Source organism: Leuciscus leuciscus (assembly GCF_965113295.1).
Source record: "Leuciscus leuciscus genome assembly, chromosome: 8".
NCBI lineage: Eukaryota > Metazoa > Chordata > Actinopteri > Cypriniformes > Leuciscidae > Leuciscus > Leuciscus leuciscus.
In genome coordinates, this window is record NC_138732.1 from 36888755 (window position 1) to 36907752 (window position 18998).

The 18998-nt window shown below is 38.1% G+C and overlaps 1 protein-coding gene across 7 annotated transcripts in view; it reads left to right on the forward strand.

Moving 5' to 3' along the window:
• arhgef9b (Cdc42 guanine nucleotide exchange factor (GEF) 9b) overlaps positions 1 to 18998 on the forward strand; it is a 68567-nt gene that overhangs the window by 38820 nt on the left and 10749 nt on the right. For 5 of the 7 annotated variants that reach the window (XM_082178273.1, XM_082178272.1, XM_082178271.1 and 2 more), the window contains 7 exons: positions 2452 to 2652; positions 3065 to 3244; positions 5671 to 5903; positions 9440 to 9569; positions 9702 to 9833; positions 11596 to 11839; positions 11993 to 12061. In XM_082178273.1, coding sequence (XP_082034399.1) covers positions 2452 to 2652; positions 3065 to 3244; positions 5671 to 5903; positions 9440 to 9569; positions 9702 to 9833; positions 11596 to 11839; positions 11993 to 12061 — 1189 coding nt within the window. Of the gene's footprint in view, positions 1 to 2451; positions 2653 to 3064; positions 3245 to 5670; positions 5904 to 9439; positions 9570 to 9701; positions 9834 to 11595; positions 11840 to 11992; positions 12085 to 18998 lie in introns of all 7 variants that reach the window. The other 2 variants (XM_082178274.1, XM_082178275.1) reach the window with 1 other exon arrangement.

Sequence of the window (18998 nt, forward strand, 5' to 3'; positions counted from 1 at the left end):
CTAGAGGTCGACCGATAGTGGATTTTACCGATACCGATATTTAGGTTTGACCGTATACGTGCCGATAACTGGATATAAAAAAAAATAACACTCCAAGTAAAACAGTGCTGAACTGAAATGTGCTGTATGAAATAAATATATAAATATAAATATATTAAAATGAGAAGTTCTACAGAACGAATTCTACAGAAAATAATTTAAACATTAAAATAGCTATAACTCTATAATTATTTAGCTATAACCTAGAAATATACGTACATTTCATAGGTAACACTTTGCAAGTCCTATTTGTTAACAAGGATGTATTAGCTAGCTTTCATGAACTAGTATATACATGCATGTATTCATATTTGAACTAGACAATTTTACCTTGATCATTCATGTTAGTTCATAGTACATTAACTAAGGAATTTTAATTAAAATTAAAACTCAATTTCAAATGTAGTAGTAAATGTTGAAATTAACAAACTAACAATGAACAATACTACAACATTTATTAACCTAAAAATGTAATCTTATTGTAAAGTATTACCATTTCATATAAATCCTGCTATGTACTGTATGAGTCTGCTATGCTTAAAGGGATACTTCAGGATTTAGCATTAAGCTTTGTATTAGTAGAAAACCTGTAGTATTTTCGAATTACCGTGCTTTCCACCCTCATATCCCCCTGAGATGAGAGATTTATGTATTTTTTGTCTGGAAAAAATCCTCCGATGACGCAAAAATCGTCATTTTGCGTCATCAGAGGATTTTTTGGCTAGAGGCTAAAGACTACAGCCAGTAGGAGGGGCTGTCCCGCATGTTTTCAACCCGCCCATAGGAGGTGGGATCTCACTCACAGAATGTACACATAGTGTCAGCCGTCTTTCTTTGGAAGCTAAGCTAGCAGGCTCTTGTTCTGTGGAGAAAGCTGAGTAGTAGGAGAGGAGGTTACCATCCTCTTTTTCCCGGACATGTCCGGCCGTCGAGATCGTCCAAAATGTCCGGGATTCGGCTTTTGCTTTCTGCAGTCGCCATTCATTGTTTACATGCACACCTTTTGTTTCAATCTAACTGAATTCATTCCGACTGGTGAATTTGAATGTAGTGTTTACATGAACGCTAAACAAGTGATCGGTTGATGTGCGTTTTAACAGTGCTAAGAAAATTCCCGCTCCTCCGTGAGAGAAAGCCTATGAGACCGGTGCGTCTCAGTAATCACGCCACCGGCCTCGCACCGTTCTCCCGCGCCCCTCAGCCTCGTCCTGCTCGCCACAGTAAACACAATGGCGACTGTAGAACGCAAAAGCCGAATCCCGGACATTTTGGGCGATCTCGAAATCCCGGGAAAACTCGTCAGAGTCTCACTAGTAGCCTAGCCTTGTTGTTTTCAACTGCGCTCTCTAACCGGTAGGCGTGGCTTGGGAGAGTCCTCCTAGGGCAGCAAAGCAAGTGCATTCTGGGAGTTGTTGTCTTTCATCCACATAAGCCAAAAATACATTTTCTGGCTTTTCTCAGTCTAGAAAGCTCCAAATTCAAAAAATAATTTCACATTTCTTCTACATAAATGACCTATTTTAAATACACATTCATCTTTCCAGAGGTGAAGTATCCCTTTAAAGATGGCCATCTTTAAATATCTGCAAAGGCCAGAGCATTAAAATTGCATAAATGTATATTACATGTATAGTGTCTCACTTTATTTGCTTCTATATTAGAACACTCGATGATTATCTAATCAAAATAACAATATCAGTTACTTTTTTTTAAGTACATAATTTTTTCTATTTATTCAGTGTATTTTAAAAACAGAATTGAAACATCACCCTTTTCCATAACCTTCTAGGCCTTCTCAGTGCAATAAAAACCACAAAATATACTGGCACTGACCCACCATGGAAACAATCCAAGACATAATATCGTAATATAACATTCAAGAGTGTGATTCATTGTTTCCCAGGATTGTGATTCCTATTTAAATCGATTTATGCCACCATTATATTTCTGAGCCCCATTAAAACATAAAAAGTCTATATGTGAACTGCATATATGCTACTTTAGAAGCAGCTTCGGTGCCACCGTGCCACAATGTGTGGTTTCTTAAGAAACCATAAGCTGAGACCCAGACCAAAGACACATATTTGGTCTTATTACCAAGGCCATGAGAGCAAGACTCAGTCGTCATTCGTTTGGAATAAGAAGTGTCCAGTCGAAATGGTTAAAGAACAACTATCTTCAGTGGAACTCTGCAGAGAAATTAATTTGCATTTTTGTAACCATTGTACTATGGGACCTTTAATTGCCCAAACTTCTCAGTCCAAACAACTGTCTGTCAGTCAGCAAGCCCTATCTCAATCCCAGTGAGAATTTGGGGTCAGACCTGTTCCCCGTTGCAAAACTCACAGCTTGGAAATATTGTATAATGTATGACTCTATGCCTCTGTTTTTTTTTCTTGTTTTTTCTGCCAGCTATGGGTTAACCAGGAAAATGTGGCCACAGAATCAACTGAGGGTGCCAGTGAGGTGCAGAATGGACACACTGACCCGAGCAACGGCTGCCTGTGCATTGGCCAACCACTTCAGAACCGAGATCAGATGAGGGCCAACGTTATCAATGAGATCATGAGCACTGAGCGTCACTATATCAAACACCTGAAGGACATATGTGAGGTACTGCTGCCATTATCAGATGACTATGATTGTTGACCTCTTGGTATCATTGAGAGATTAAAGTGATAGTTCACCCAAAAATTAAAGTTGCCATAATTTATTCCCCCTCGTTTTATTCCAAACCAGTAAGACTTTTATTTGTCTTCGAAACATAAATGAAGATAATTTTAATGACACCTGAGATATTTCTGTCCCTTCATTGAGGTCCATTCCACCAAAACTTTGATGCTTCAAAACATTCTTTGTAGTATTGTAAAAAATAATCCATATGAATCCAAGGTTACTGAAGAGACATAATCATTTAGGAAGAATGAGTTTCCGCACACTTTCACGGTTGGTCTGTGGTGGACATCACTTGATTTACTTGTCTGGGGCTTGCAGAATGCTAAACTGAAGGTGTTTCTCTCTGTAGGGCTACTTGAGGCAGTGCCGAAAGAGGATTGACATGTTCAATGATGACCAACTGAAAGTGATTTTTGGTAACATTGAGGAAATCTACAGATTTCAAATGGGATTTGTGCGGGACTTGGAGAAACAGTACAACATTGAGGATCCCCATCTTAGTGAAATTGGACCATGTTTTCTGGAACATGTGAGTAAATTTCCGTATGACTTGATATTAACAACATCTTATTTGAAATTATAGCCATTTTTAGCTGTAGTACCTACAAGCTCTTTCATAATAAATCTAGAAAAATTCAAGCATGTACAGTATATAATGGCTGGTATGGAAGTAGAATAATGTCAAATGTTTTTGAAATAAAAAGCCTGTTGAATTGCACTACTTGAAAAAATAGGCATTGCATTAACCATGCTTGCATTTTAATGCATTGTATTTTTAGTGCTTACATTTTTATGGGCTGAAATTCAACATGGTTGAATATTTAAGCTGTGAATATTTCAATTAAAAACATTTCAAACACCTTTTCATTATTAAAAATTCAATAATCCATATTCACCTTTCATATTTCACTTCCAAAATATTCAAACTGTTTAAAAATACAACCAATAATATTCAACAGGCAATTTTCGGTCCATTTTATTTCGCTTTGCAAATTCGCTTCCACAAATTCAGTGGTTCATATTCGACAGTAAATTCAACATTGACGTCCAGGAACTGCAGGAAAAGCAGTAGATTGCCGAGCATACTCTCCATCTGCTGTTAGTCTACCTCACCATCAGATGGTGCAAAAGCGCGTGTTGAAGACCAGCAACAGTTAGAACAAGTCATTCATTCATAAAACTCATTTACAGCAATGTAAGTGTATTTGTGATTATTATGACGGCTGTTTTATGTTAAATTCAGTGTCTTCACGGTTACTTTTCCTGTGTAGCCTACATGCATCTTTCTCTACCGTGAACGAGATTATAATGTTATTCCCCAATGCGGATATACAGATCCAATGTTACATTTTTGAGGTTTACATATATTTCTCTTGGTTGTTTAGTTGCCTTAAATTTATATTGTGGATGTGCTGCATGCAGGCTATTAGGGTTTCCCTCAATACTTAAGGATTCCCCTGCTGGACATATACAACACTTAACGTAGCTTAATGGACTACAGTGATGTAAAAGACCAAACTCGCAGGCAAGCAGATGGACTCAGAATAACGCGCAAAGCTTAATGCTGAGCGTTTCCCAGTGATAGATTGGCATACAGATGGCTTGATGTTGGACATTCGCACATTTAGGGACCGTCTCTAAAGTGTATACGACTTTGGTATACACGTTTCTAACTCCGATAGCATTTGAATAGAACGACTTACAGTCATAAAACCAAATGTAAAGTGTTAATTTAGTGTCAGGCATAATGCGCACCCTTTGGATTTTTGATATTTATTCAAATACATTTAAGTTTGCTATTGAAGTTAGAAACAATGTTGTATGCGACTTTAGAGACGGTCCCTAAATGTGCGAATGTCCAATGTCAAGCCAATTTTTACATTTAGTCATTTAGCAGACGCTTTTATCCAAAGCGATTTACAGTTAAACTAACAATAGGAGGACAATATGCAAGTGCTGTGACAGTTTAAGCTAATGCAATACACGTATGCATACTATATGTATGTGTTGATTTTATGCCAGTATATCACGAAACGCTCAGCATGAAACTTTGCGCGTTAAGTTCATATTCTGAGTCCATCTTCTTGCCTGTAGCCTATATAATAGCCTACAGCCTACTTCCCCAATAAGGTGCAAGATTGGTATTTCATATCACTGTATCAACGGAAGGGAAATCCTTGAGTGTGAGGTATTGAGGGAAACCGATTATAATCCTGTTCATGGTAGAGAAAGCTATTCTACATGTAGAATACACAGGGAAAGTAACAATGAAGTTATTGAATGAAACATAAACACAGCTTTTGTGTGTTTATCATCTTTTCCGCATATACTGACACAGATAATCATTTTCATTTTATGAATGAATGTCTTCGTCAACAACAAGCGCTTTTGCACCTCCTGCTGGTGAGGTCGACTAACAGCAGATGGAGAGTATGCTCGGCAATCTACTGCTTTTCCTGCAGTTCCTGGACGTCAATGTTGAATTTACTGTCGAATTTGAACCACTGAATTTGTGGAAGCGAATTTGCAAAGCGAAATAAAATGGACCGAAAATTGCCTGTTGAATATTATTGGTTATATTTTTAAACAGTTTGAATATTTTGGAAGTGAAATATGAAAGGTGAATATGGATTATTGAATTTTTAATAATGAAAAGGTGTTTGAAATGTTTTTAATTGAAATATTCGCAGCTTAAATATTCAACCATGTTGAATTTCAGCCCATAAAAATGTAAGCACTAAAAATACAATGCATTAAAATGCAAGCATGGTTAATGCAATGTCTATTTTTTTTCAAGTAGTGCAATTCAACAGGCTTTTTATTTCAAAAACATTTGACATTATTCTACTTCCATAGGCTGGGTATTGACTATTCAAACTTTTTAACTGATTCATGAAAACTTTTAAAAAGTCTAATTTGATTCAGTCCTGACCTTAATGACTGTCTTCCATGCAGCAAGACGGTTTCTGGATCTATTCAGAGTATTGCAACAACCACCTTGATGCCTGTATGGAGCTCTCCAAGCTGATGAAGGATGGGCGCTATCAGCACTTTTTTGAAGCCTGTCGCCTCCTCCAGCAGATGATCGACATCGCCATTGATGGCTTCCTCCTCACCCCTGTGCAGAAGATCTGCAAGTACCCACTACAACTTGCAGAGTTACTCAAGTACACAGCACAGGAACATAGGTAACACACGCATGTAAAAAAATTAAGTTTGTGAATCTTTTGAAAATATCAGGATTTCTGCATTGATTACTTAAAATGTGCTATGATCTAAATTGAACTCACAATTACAGACAAACGCATCTGACTAAACTCAGTTTTCACAGTGAAGCCTTGAATTTAGTAACTTGTTAATTTTTCTTTAACAGCAAAACCTTCATCAAATGTGTTCTGTTGCTGCTTATAAGACTTTTATACAATTTTTGAATCATCCCTTCAAATCTGTTCCAGTTTATAAATATTTCAGGTTTGTCCTGATAGCACAGCCCACTTTAGATTATGCCGTCATCCAAACTGGTTAAAAGAGGACCTATTATGCTTTTTTGCATGTTTAAAAGGATGGTTCGGAGTAAAATAAACCTAGGTTCCTTTGCACAATGACTTCGAGCCAAACACCCCCTCAGAAGCCTTTTTTCCCTTGGTTGAACATTATTAAAGTTAGAGCTTATTTAGAGAAATCAGCTGGATGGCTTAGTGCAGGCGCTAATGGATCCTCTAATGGATCTCGTAAATTACCCAACTAATAATGCCCAGAATGGTACCAAACTTCTACAGTAGTACAAATAGGTTCTGTATTCATAAAACGAGGCATTGGAAAGTTTGTAAGTACCTCAGGAGTTTATTAAATAACACTTGCCTGATGGCTAATGCTACTGCTAACCCGGACGTCGACGTCACTTCAGTGGTTTGGGAAAAGCACGTAAAAGTCCTGGCAGAAAGTAATGCATAAGGATGTAGTGTAACAACGAATTATTATTTTTTCCGAAGTGTTAACAACTTAGTGTTAACTAATAATTGTTGCAAACTGGTACTACCAACAAAATATTAGTGCATTCCTAGAACTGGGTGTTGTTACACTACATCCTTATGCATTCTTAAACAAATTCTTAAACCGGTTTAATCTACAACTTGGCATTCTTAATCTCCTACCCGATGGCAACATTTCAAACTCACAGTTCAAGGTGTGTGTTGTATCATGCAGAATCTTAAATGCCTCCCTCAGCATAGACTTTATGTACAGGGTCTGGATATTAAAAGGTTCTATTCTGCCCATGGTTTTCATGGCCGTTTGAATAAGACGTCCAGGACTGGATTTCAACTGTACTGTCAAATGACCATGCCATAGGTGTATTCCGTATCTAATCACATTCCCCAGTACAACTTGATAAAACAACATCATAATTTTACTACTGACACCATACAGTCTGAGCCTTCTCAAAAAATACAATCTTTTCTGTAACCGAGTGCACAAGTTGTCAACATGAACATGCCATATAAGAGAACAGTCAATATAAACATCAAGATATTTATATGAGAATGCCTGTGTGATTGGAACGTTATGAATATGTACTGGGCTATGATCTTTAATTGACTTTGGGTCGAATATCATCTCCTCAGTTTTCTTCACATTCACAATTAGGTGGTACGTGCATCACGCCACTCTACAAACTGGTTAATTTCAGAGTGGTAAGACGAGATGTCTTGATCTTTATATAATAAGCTAAGAATAGCCGTATCATCACTAAATTTCACTATGTTTTTGCTAACACATGGGGTGGCTAGGGGGTAGTCAAGGCTACTTCAGGGGGTCCAGAGACCATGAAAGAAAATTACGGCCATCTTTATTTACTGCTTGTACCAGCACAAACCCTCTTTTGATATTAAAAAACTACTGTCAGGATTTACTAAAGACACGCAGTGAGAAATTAGCCCTGAAAAGGTGTGGACAGGGTTATTTTTACAGCTGACCTTATTGCAAATGCATTCGTAGGAGTTTCACTTTCAGATGCAAAATTTATGGGTGGAGAGTATTTAAATGAATCATGCAACATGATTCTCTAAGGTTTGTGGTAGTCAATTTACCATAATTGGGCTTGTGCCATAATTTAACACTGAAAAAGCATTTCTTATCCCATTTAGCTCTTGACATGGCTGCGATAGTTGCTGCTAGGAGGAAGAACCGTGGAGAGTGTGTGGTAGAGGGGAGAGAATTTTCTCCACTCATGTTAATTTATTTGAAATGCCAAAGGAAGACGCTACCCGAACATATCAATTACCAAGCCATGTTATTTTTAATTTGCTGCAACCCTATGCTAATTTGCGCTGCTCTTGGTAGTTTGCATTGGTCATTATGGAAATGAGCTGTGCTATTTATTTTGCTCATTGCTAAATGCCATTTTAAACCTTAAACATACTTCAAATATAGGCTATGATGCACACCAGACAGGTGGCAGTCCAAAACAGTGAATCTAATCAACACACAGGCAAAAGGTTCACTTCAAGATTGAAAAAAGTGACATACCTGTAAATGAGTTTTGCTGTAAAAAACAGAGCAAACAGGGAGAGAAAGGGTGATCTATATATTTTTATCTCTATATGAAACATAGACTTTTGTTAATCCAGAGAAATGCCTATACACACTCTTCCAGCCTAGGGTGAAGTCATTATGTACATTAACAATGTTTTTGGACAACTATAATATCATTTAAAGGAAAACTTAATAGAGTTGTAACTTACTATCTCGTCAATAACATTTTGAAAAGTGCAGTATAAAATCGAATTAGTTAACTTTACTTAAAAAGCTTGCTAACTGATTGACTTGGAAAAAAGAATATAGTAAAAAACACTTTTTAGTTCTAACAAAAATTCATTTAAAGTTACATGCGTATACTGGGTGTGTATTCCAAAACAACTCATTTAATTAAGTTGAGCTAACTAATGTAACATTTCCTGCAATTTGGAATTCCTTAGTTGTATTTACTTGGACAGTGATCTGATTTACTTGTTAAAACCATGCAAACCGATTGCCTTAAAAAGACCAAGTAAGTGTTACTCCAGTAAATGAAGTGCTTCAATCATCCAGCTGGCCATAGCTAACTATCTCTAACTAACAGAGAGACTACCACTTTATCAGTGCAGGTCCTGCTGTTTAAATAAAGCAGTCTATAGTTTTAGAGTTTGCAGACCCATCCTCGACCGGAATACAGGCCGAATAATATACAGACACAATAGAGACCCTTTGAAAACCAAACATAACAGACATTAAACACTTACAAATCTCCCCCGTATTAAGCTTGTGCAAAAACACACAACATAACTTAATTTCAACATTTGCTCCTAGAGTCTGAAGCAAAGCATGCTGGGAACTAGAAATCTGATGCAACTCATTCAGTTTAAGTTCTGCCTCATATGATCAATTTATATTGACTAGGGTTTTCTGAGTAACAAAGGCATAGTATGCAAATAGTACAATTCTTAGTTCCTACAATTCCTAGATTTTTTTTTTACAATTCCTAGATTTTTTTTTTACAATTTAAGTCAACTCAAATAGAAAGTTTTAGGTAGGACAAGTTTTAAGTTTTACAGTGTACAATTGTTTGTGTGTTATTAGTTTGGTCAGATTGTGTCTTTACTGTGACTCAGGTCCAAACCATGTTTTATGAGTTCTATATGTATATAATATATCAATAGTCTGTGGGTCTTTATGTTTCCCCCCACAGTGATTACCGCTATGTGGCAGCAGCGCTTGCAGTCATGAGGAACGTCACCCAGCAAATCAATGAGCGCAAAAGAAGACTGGAGAACATTGACAAGATCGCTCAATGGCAAGCCTCAGTGTTGGACTGGGAGGTGTGTTAAGTTGTGTGGAATCAAACTTTTTTGGGAATAACACATTTTATTAATAAAAGGTTCTTTAGGGTGTCTACTGCCGATCCTAGTTTGCCTGCCTTGACTGCCAAGTTTTGTTTTGTTTTTACTTAGGGTGATGACATTCTGGACAGAAGTTCAGAGCTGATCTACACGGGTGAGATGTCGTGGATATATCAGCCTTATGGCAGGAGTCAGCAGCGAGTCTTCTTCCTTTTTGATCATCAGCTGGTCTTGTGCAAAAAGGTATATGGCATTTACAACATATATTGCGATCCCTTTGAAAAAGGATTTGAGGTCTTCAGCATGAACAATGAGAGAAATAAATAAGTGTAAACACTGATCATAAAAATTATCATAGACTAATTTAAATTCATAAGCATTTCTTAATTTACATTGCCAGATTTGAATATCAATATGTGATTATAAATTAGAACGGCATTCTAAACGCATCCTAAATCTGTATTTTTTCATACATGATGTATCTAAAATAACACGAAATAGCACAAATTAGCAGTTGCAGATCTTTTACAAGTGAAATCAATTGGACATATAATAGTTAGAGGTGCCAACTCTCAAGCATTTAAGACACATGCTTTACAGGATCTGTATCACGCTCTGACATCACCATGCTAAATCTGCCAAATAATAATACAAAATACGTTACTACAAATCTGCTCGTTGCATCTTTTCCATTGTTTTTTTGTATTTTTTAAAAATTAGCATTCACACTTTTGCACTAAGTGAGACATATAATTTGTCATATATTCAATTGTCTTTGTTTTTCCCATGTTAATACTTTCCAACATGCTTTTACCCCATCAGCATTCTTTCACAACATCTATAAATTTGTATGTTTTTCCTTTTGCATAAAATATTTTTCATGTTAATCGCAATGAATATAAAGAATATCATGACTTTTATTGAAGTCATGTATGTATCAGATTACATTGAAAATTCTGTCATCTCACAATCATGTTGTTCAAAAACCCTGACTTCTGCAAAACAAACAAAAAAGGGTGTTTTGAAGAAGGTTCCAACTGTTTTTATCTATGCAATGAGAGTCAGTGGGGTCCAACACAACATTGGACCTCACAAACTTTCATTGCATGGACAAAACCAGTAAGATATTAAGGATAGGTCTGTGTAAAAAAAAAAAAACATTCTAATAATTTAAATATAATAATTAAAATATAACTTTTTTTCTATAAATCATTGCTTCCATCCAGCTGCCACAAGCACATACATTTTATGCAATATAAATGCGTGTCATGAAGCTCAGGCTACAAGTGACGCAGAAGCTTACAAATGCTCTATAGACATCTTGAAACTCTCCTTCAGCAAATCAAGTTCACAGGCTTTAAAGGTCTAGTTCACCCTAAAATGAAAATTAAGGCATCATTTACTCAACCTAGTGTTGTTCTAGTGCTGTATCCCTTCTTTCTTTTATGGATCACAAAATAAGAATTCTTTAATTCTAATTCCCGCTCGCGCTCATCCATATAATGGCAGTGAATAGTGACCAGCATCAAGCTTTTTAAAAAAGTATCACAGAATGATCCCATGCAACACATGCCTTATGTTCCAAGTGTTCTGGGGGAATACTATAGAGTTTAGTGAAAAACAAACTTGAAATGTAATGTATTATTTAATGAAATTCTTGACCTTGGCTGCTGGTTTTCTCTGCACGGCTACGCGACGTGTGCATCTGTGAGACTCTATTATCGCCCCCCAAAAAGCACTCAAGTTGTATGAAATCAAGATTAACAAAAACACAACATGAAATACAACGCCTAGAAATCCCCCAATAATATCTGTGTACTTTCTTCACTCAGTCAAATTTCAAATTTCAATTTTCATCCCCTATGAACATCACTTTTGCCACTACTGTAGATGTAAATCATATACAGCCTGTATTTTCTTTAAACATAGTCATGTTGCAAAGATGAGTTTGATTCTTTTGTGGTCATTGAAAGCTACCTTCAGTGAGCACTGCATCTCTTCTCAGGACCTGATACGACGGGACATACTTTACTACAAAGGACGTATTGACATGGATAGGTATGCAGTGAGAGATGCTATTGATGGACGGGACGATGACTTTAACGTTAGTGTGAAAAATGCGTTCAAGCTGCACAACAGAGACAGCGAAGAGATTCACGTCTTTCTGGCCAAGAAGCCAGAAGAGAAGATTCGCTGGCTGAGGGCTTTTCATGAGGAGCGCAAGATGGTCCAAGAGGATGAAAAAATTGGTAAATTGGCATAAATTCTCATGTATGTATTTATTTAATGCATCATTACTGCTTCAAAAGCATTTCCATGTGTCATTAATGCCACAAAAATAGTTGCTTTTCTTGTGATCTTCCCTCATATCTTCTGCTGCTGTTGTTGTTGGTTTTGTTTAGGTTTTGAAATTTCTGAATATCAGAAACGACAAGCTGCCATGACAGTCCGTAAAGTGACCAAACAGAAAGGTGAGACAACAAAACGATACCAGGTGAATTCAATATTTTTCTATTTTTAACACCTGTCTTATCATTGTTGCTTTACTCTAGTAAGCTAGTGTAGACAAGAACACGTATGTAGATTCTTTTGCTTCTTTTTCTGCTTGAAAAAAACGAATAAAAGTAGTGACGCAACTATCAGAACTACAGTATTCCGTACTGTGACAGTAGCTCTACTCAGCAATTTCAGTAATAGTAATGAGCCTTTTTTTCTAAAATACATAGCGCTTTCATGTTGCATTGTTTGCAGCTGAATGAGCTAAGGTTAAAACTAAATGCACTCTCAGAGAATGTATTATCTCTCTAATGTAGCACTGGAAGTAGCACTGGAAGTCCCACAAATTTTGGTGGGCCATTCCAATACATTTTTTATTATTTATGGGCTTCTTTACAAAGGTAAAGACTAGATAGGACAGAATTGAATAAATAAGAAGCAATGGGAGAGGAGAGAAACAAGACTGGGAAATAATCTCCAGTCGGGACTCAAACTAACAGTAAACTGACGTATTATGCTGAGCAGTTAAATAATCAGAAATATTCAAATTCACAATCTATAACTTTTTGTTTATTTACCATTATGTAACGTAGTTTAAAAGATACTGGATGGACCCATTATTATTAACCCTTAACTAATCTACTCCCATTGCATCAAAGCAGTGGTGAGGCTACATAAGGGCCACGGTGGCACTAGCCCACTCATATTGACAGCTGGTCCACCCAATCAAATGAGACATAAAATGTTTTTTGTTTTTTTGTGGGAAAGAAGAAAATTCCAACCTGCATGACAATAATTGGTCAAATACATGAATTTAGATCCTTGTGAATGAGTGCTGATCTTCCAGTTATGTGCTTCTTTTCTTCAATCCAAGTGTGCTTCTGCTGTAAATCCGTCCCTGATTGGTCTTTACTCATCGTCGCTACTAGGGGTGTAACGGTACATGTATTCGTACCCAGAATTTTTAGTACATGTCTTTCGGTTCGATACACATGAGTTGTAGTTCATTAACCACCAATAATCACAATAAGCTCTGTGTTTTGTTTACTTTCGATAAGAAACAAAGCTTCTCAAAATCTCTTAAATTCTGTCCATTTTATCACGAAATTCAAACAATAAATGCCGTTTTGACGCTCTTTGATGTGGCGTGAGATCGATGTATAGACGCCTCAGTTCAAGCGGGAGAGTGGAGCAATCCCTTCCTCTTTAATGCTAGTTACAGAATAAACTTGAATGAACATTGAAAGTAAGTTGAAAGATACAGTACAACTGTCATTATCCCGGTCTGTGTTCCCCTCTCTTGGTTTTGTGTTTATGGACTCTTGTTTTGAAGTGTGTTCTGTTCCCCATTGTTTCTGCGTTTACTTCCTTGTTCAGTGGCTTATGCCACCCTGTTTGTTGCCATAGTTACCCTCATTAGTTGTCATAGTGGTTCATCCGTTTCATGTGTGCCTTGTTAACCTCTTGTTATCTGGTTTATGTATTCCCCTGTGTTTCAGTCTTGGTTTGTCGATTGTTGTCTTTGCATTGTGTGAAGCTGTTGAATTCCTGCTACACAGACCACAATTAATCCAGCACAGAGGATCATGTGTCTCCATCAAGTAGTGATGGGAAAACTAGGCTTTCTGAAGCGTTTGAGGCTTTCATCAAATTGTGCCGAAAAACGGCTCATTACTCGAAGCTTTTAACACAATGCGCATTAGCGACATCTGGTGGTCAGACTTGTTTTCTTGCGAAGTGCACATTTTTTTCAAACCAGCAGTTCAGCACAACCGACCTTCTGATACTGCATGACGTTCGAAGCTTCAAATGTCATCAATCATGTGGTATTGTCATTACAATACAAGCATCGGTACAGTGTGTGAGACAATAGTGCTTTGAAAACTGCGTTGGAGCATCGGAGCCCCGGTATCAACCGTCCCATCACTACCATCAAGGAAAATGTCCTATTGAGGAGGATGTGACAGACTTTATTGAACTGACCCATTTGACTAAAACGGAGGAATTAACCTGGCATTACAAATGAGTGGCTCTTTATTTACTGTGGGAGTCGTGGAGGAGGAATGCGGCACTTCCGTAGTAGCCTCACACCGAGCCTTTTCACAACATGGCCGCCACGCCAGAGTCTCTAGCCAACATGGCCGCCACGCCAGAGTCTCCAGCCAACATGGCCGCCACACTAGAGTCTCCAGCCAACGTGGCCGCCACGCTAGAGTCTCCAGCCAACATGGCCGCCACGCTAGAGTCTCCAGCCAACATGGCCGCCACGCTATAGTCTCCAGCCAACATGGCCGCCACACTAGAGTCTCCAGCCAACATGGCCGCCACACTAGAGTCTCCAGCCAACATGGCCGCCAGGCCAGAGTCTCCAGCCAGTCTCCGTCTGTTTCTCCTTGAGGCGTAGGCATTTTCCTCCGAATTTTCTGTGTGTAATTGCCACGGAGGCCATGCCTGAACTTTCTGTGTCCCCTGATGTCTCTGCTATAACCCCAGAGGCCGACTCTGAACTTCCTGCCAGCCCCGACACAACCACAGAGGTCATCCCTGAACTTCCTGCCAGCCCCGACACAACCACAAAGGTCATCCATGAACTTCCTGTCGGCCCTGACATGACCACAGAGGTCATCCCTGAACTTCCTGTTGGCCCTGACATGACCACGGAGGTCATCCCTGAACTTCTTGTCTGCCCTGACACGACCATGGAGGTCATCCCTGAACTTCCTGTCGGCCCTGACACGACCACGGAGGTCATCCTCGAATTGCCTGTCTGCCCTGACACGACCATGGAGGTCATCCCTGAACGTCCTGTCAGCCCTGACACGACCATGGAGGTCATCCCTGAACTTCCTGTCGGCCCTGACACGACCATGGAGGTCATCCCTGAACTTCCTGTCTGCCCTGACACGACCATGGAGGTCATCCCTGAACTTCCTGTCTGCCCTGACACGACCATGGAGGTCATCCCTGAACTTCCTGTCTGCCCTGACACGACCATGGAGGTCATCCCTGAACTTCCTGTCTGCCCTGACACGACCATGGAGGTCGTCCTCGAACTGCCTGTCTGCCCTGACACGACCATGGAGGTCGTCCTCGAATTGCCTGCCCTGACACGACCATGGAGGTCACCTATAAACCTCTTGTCCGCCCTTAAACGACCAAAGAGGTCACTCTAGCACTCTTTGTCAGATACGACCATGGATATCGCAACTGAACTCCCTGCCTGTTTTGTCTCAACTAGAGAGGCCGTTCTAAGTTCCCTAGTCTCACCGGCTCACCCGCCTGCTCTGTCCTGGCTACCTGCACTACTTCCATCTCAAGTCCTTCCTCTCCTCCATGGACCTGGCCCTCCATTCTACCCCCAAGTCCACATCTTCTCCACCTCCGTTGTGGTCTGTTTTGGAGCATCTGGAAACCGCTCCTTGGAAGGCGCTTCTCCCGGTCTGTGTTCCCCCGTCTTGGTTTTGTATTTATGGACTCTTGTTTTGAAGTTTGTTCTGTACCCCATTGTTTCTGAGTTTACTTCCTTGTTCAGTGCCCTATGCCACCTTGTTAGTTGCTATAGTTACCCTCATTAGTTGTCATAGTGATTAATCCATTTCAGGTGTCCCTTGTTAACCACTTGTTATCCTGTGTATATTTTCCCCTGTGTTTCAGTCTTGGTTTGTCGGTTAGTGTCTTTGCATGTTGTGTGAAGCTGTTCCTGCTCTTTTAATTATGTTTCATGTTCCTCCTCCTCCTCCTCCTCTTGCATGTTGTGTGAAGCTGTTCCTGCTCTTTTAATTATGTTTCATGTTTCTTCTCCTCCTGTTCCTGTTCCTGTTCCTGTTCCTGGTTTTGAGCCTCTATTTGGATTGTCTTTGTTTTTGTTTTCAATAAATACTGCTGCAACTTTCACCTACCTTGGTCCCTGCCTAAACGCAATCAACTTGAAACGTATCTCGTGTAATCGCTCAATCACTGTTTCAACCACGGAAAGACGTCAATAAAAAACAATGTCACGTAGCATTACATTTACCTCAGGCAAGACATTCATATTGACACAAATATTGATTTTGATCTTGATTCAGTATCAATTCATCAGTTATAACCTGCAATACTCTTTTGAGCAACTAAACTAGTCGATGTTTATTTATTAAAGAGCCAAACAGGCAACTAGTTGGTAAACCATGGCATTACAAAGTTATAATTGTTCTGTCCACAAAATTACTCTAATTTACCTCTTTGCATTGGAATTTAAAACCCTTTTCTCTATTTTAACCTTAAATACTACAATAATTGTAATACAAATAATTAAAAATATTAGAATAAAATATTACTTTAAGTGGTAATTTAATGGACCATAACCTCTCTATCACTCACCAAAATAAAATGATACTGTAAATGTCGTCGACGTAAAAATCAATACACACAATGCTGAAATGGTTACCAAAAATTGCAGCAAATACCTGTATAGTGAAGCTGTTGTCTATCCTGCTTAAACATTCAAATGTATTGACGGCGCTGGTTTGTGTCAAACTATTGAGAGATCCATGAATCACGTGACCACGTGGCGGCGACGCCGGCGAGATCAAAGCATGTCACAACTCTGTTTTTCAACGGCTCTGTTTTTAACTGAGGCGCTACAGCGATCTGTTATGCCTCATTAAGTGCGCCAAAATGGTATTTATTATTTGAATTTCGTATTAAAACTTACAAAATTTTAAAGCTGAGACTTTGTTTCATATCAAAAGCAGGGACAAATGTGTGATATTTGGCAACCCTGCTTTAATATTATTGTAATGTGTAAGTAAGGGCTCAATATGGTTTATAATTAATAGTTAAAACTTTAAAAAAGCTTTAAAAAGCTTAAAAAAGGCTTTAAAAGATTATGTACTTTAGTTTGAGAGTAGGCACTGAGGTTTTCCTATTTCACCAAGGTCCACTCACTTAGAAATGTCTAGCCTCGCCACTGCATCAAATGTTTCTATGTCAACTGTTCACAGACATGTGAGCACATGAATGCAATGACCAGAGTTTTGTTTAGAGCTCTATGCACTATCTTTTGTTCTGCAATCGTGTGAATGCCCTCATCATAACCAGCAAAGTGCAGACACAATGTAAATCACAGATTCATTGAGCAGTGTAGAAAACATCATTGATTATAACGGAGCTTTGGTGCGATTGCAGAACTCAATCACTAATTAACTTGTGCTGAATTGAAGTGATTGACAACTCTGGCGATAATAAAGGGAGTGTAATTTGTCTTAATCACAATTTAATTAAATATTCTTTATCTTAATCACAACAACTGAATATGTCTTGTTAATGGCTGCTCAATTTAATCAATTCAAATAACAGTTGTTTTTCATACTACTAAAGGGAACAAATGTAGGTTTTTATAATACTGTACAAATAGCCTACCTCATATGTCAAAATATTAATGATTCCACAATTCACGATCCCTTTTAAATACTGCTGTTCATCATGTATCATTCAATTGTGTAGATTAGGATTATACATTTAAAAAGATGTTACCTCATAACTTGTCTGCTAGCTATGGTTTCAACAACAAACACAGGGCTTTTTTAGCATCTTCTTCAAGTGAGAAATCACAGAGTAGTTCTGCCATTAAGTTAAACACTATAGAAAATATATCTTAAGATAAAGGTCTGAGGCACTCAGGAGGATGAAGATTAAAAAGCCTTTATTAATCCATGGCTAGTCTCATAAAAATAAAAACATGCATGTTTTTATTTTTATGAGACTAGCCATGGATTAATAAAGGCTTTTTAATCTTCATCCTCCTGAGTGCCTCAGACCTTTATCTTAAGATATATGTGGATCCCTTGACTGAAGAGCACCGGAGGTATCTATATATCTTTATACCCAAGAAGCACTCTCAGCATTCTCCTGTCTTTACTATAGAAAATATAGAAATAATTATAATTAGAAGAAATAGTTCTTTATTTTTAGCCAATTTCTCACCATTTAACATAATTCAGATGTTGTTTGCCAGATATCCATATTCAAGCAACAATGATAAGACATAACATTGGATTCATATTGATTTAAGTGTAAAAATATGTAAACTGTGTTTTATATGTAGACAGGTTTTATATTCACATGATTGCTGTATTTTACAGGGGCCAAGCACTGTAGGTGCATTTGCACTTTTTTCTTTTTTCTTTCTATTCTTCTTGGGTAGTGGAAGTCTATGGCAGCCAATAGAACCATGGGGTAATGAAAGTAGTGAAATCTGGCACATTGATTATTGGGGGTCTTAAAGGTCCCTAGACCAAGTTTGAGCTTTGTCACTCAAACTCTATAACACCACCAGCTCTATAACACTACCAGCTCAAAATGTGACAATTATTTTGCTTATAACTTTTGACACATGTGGTCTAGAAACATGTGGTTTTGGCTAATAACAAGTCACAAGTGTACCATGGTTGCACTATTATACTAAAAACATTTTTACAATAAAAAAAATACCCCCCTAAGAGCATTCATCGTCAGACCATGCAGATGGAAAGTTGTTAAAAGCTTTTCCTAAGCCGAACCTTTATGCACATATGCATATTTTTAAGGAATTCAATCATCAGTCCACACCCATTCTGCTTGTGCAATGATAAAGTCCTTTCCAGTAGATATTCAAATATTGAACAAAAGCTATCTGCAATTTGAGAGCAGATTAATTTTTAGTTCAAAGAAAACAACTAGTCTGGATCTGTCAGATTTATGACCATTAGCGAGGCAAAGTAATGGCAGTCAATACAAAAACAGATGAACAGAGATACCAAGAAAACACGTTGATCCCTTTGATCCATACTAGGTCCCAGAACACATTTTTACAGATCTCGATCATGATCCAGTGAATCTACTTATTGTTTGTTATCAAATGATTCTTTAAACATATACAATGGTTGGATCAAA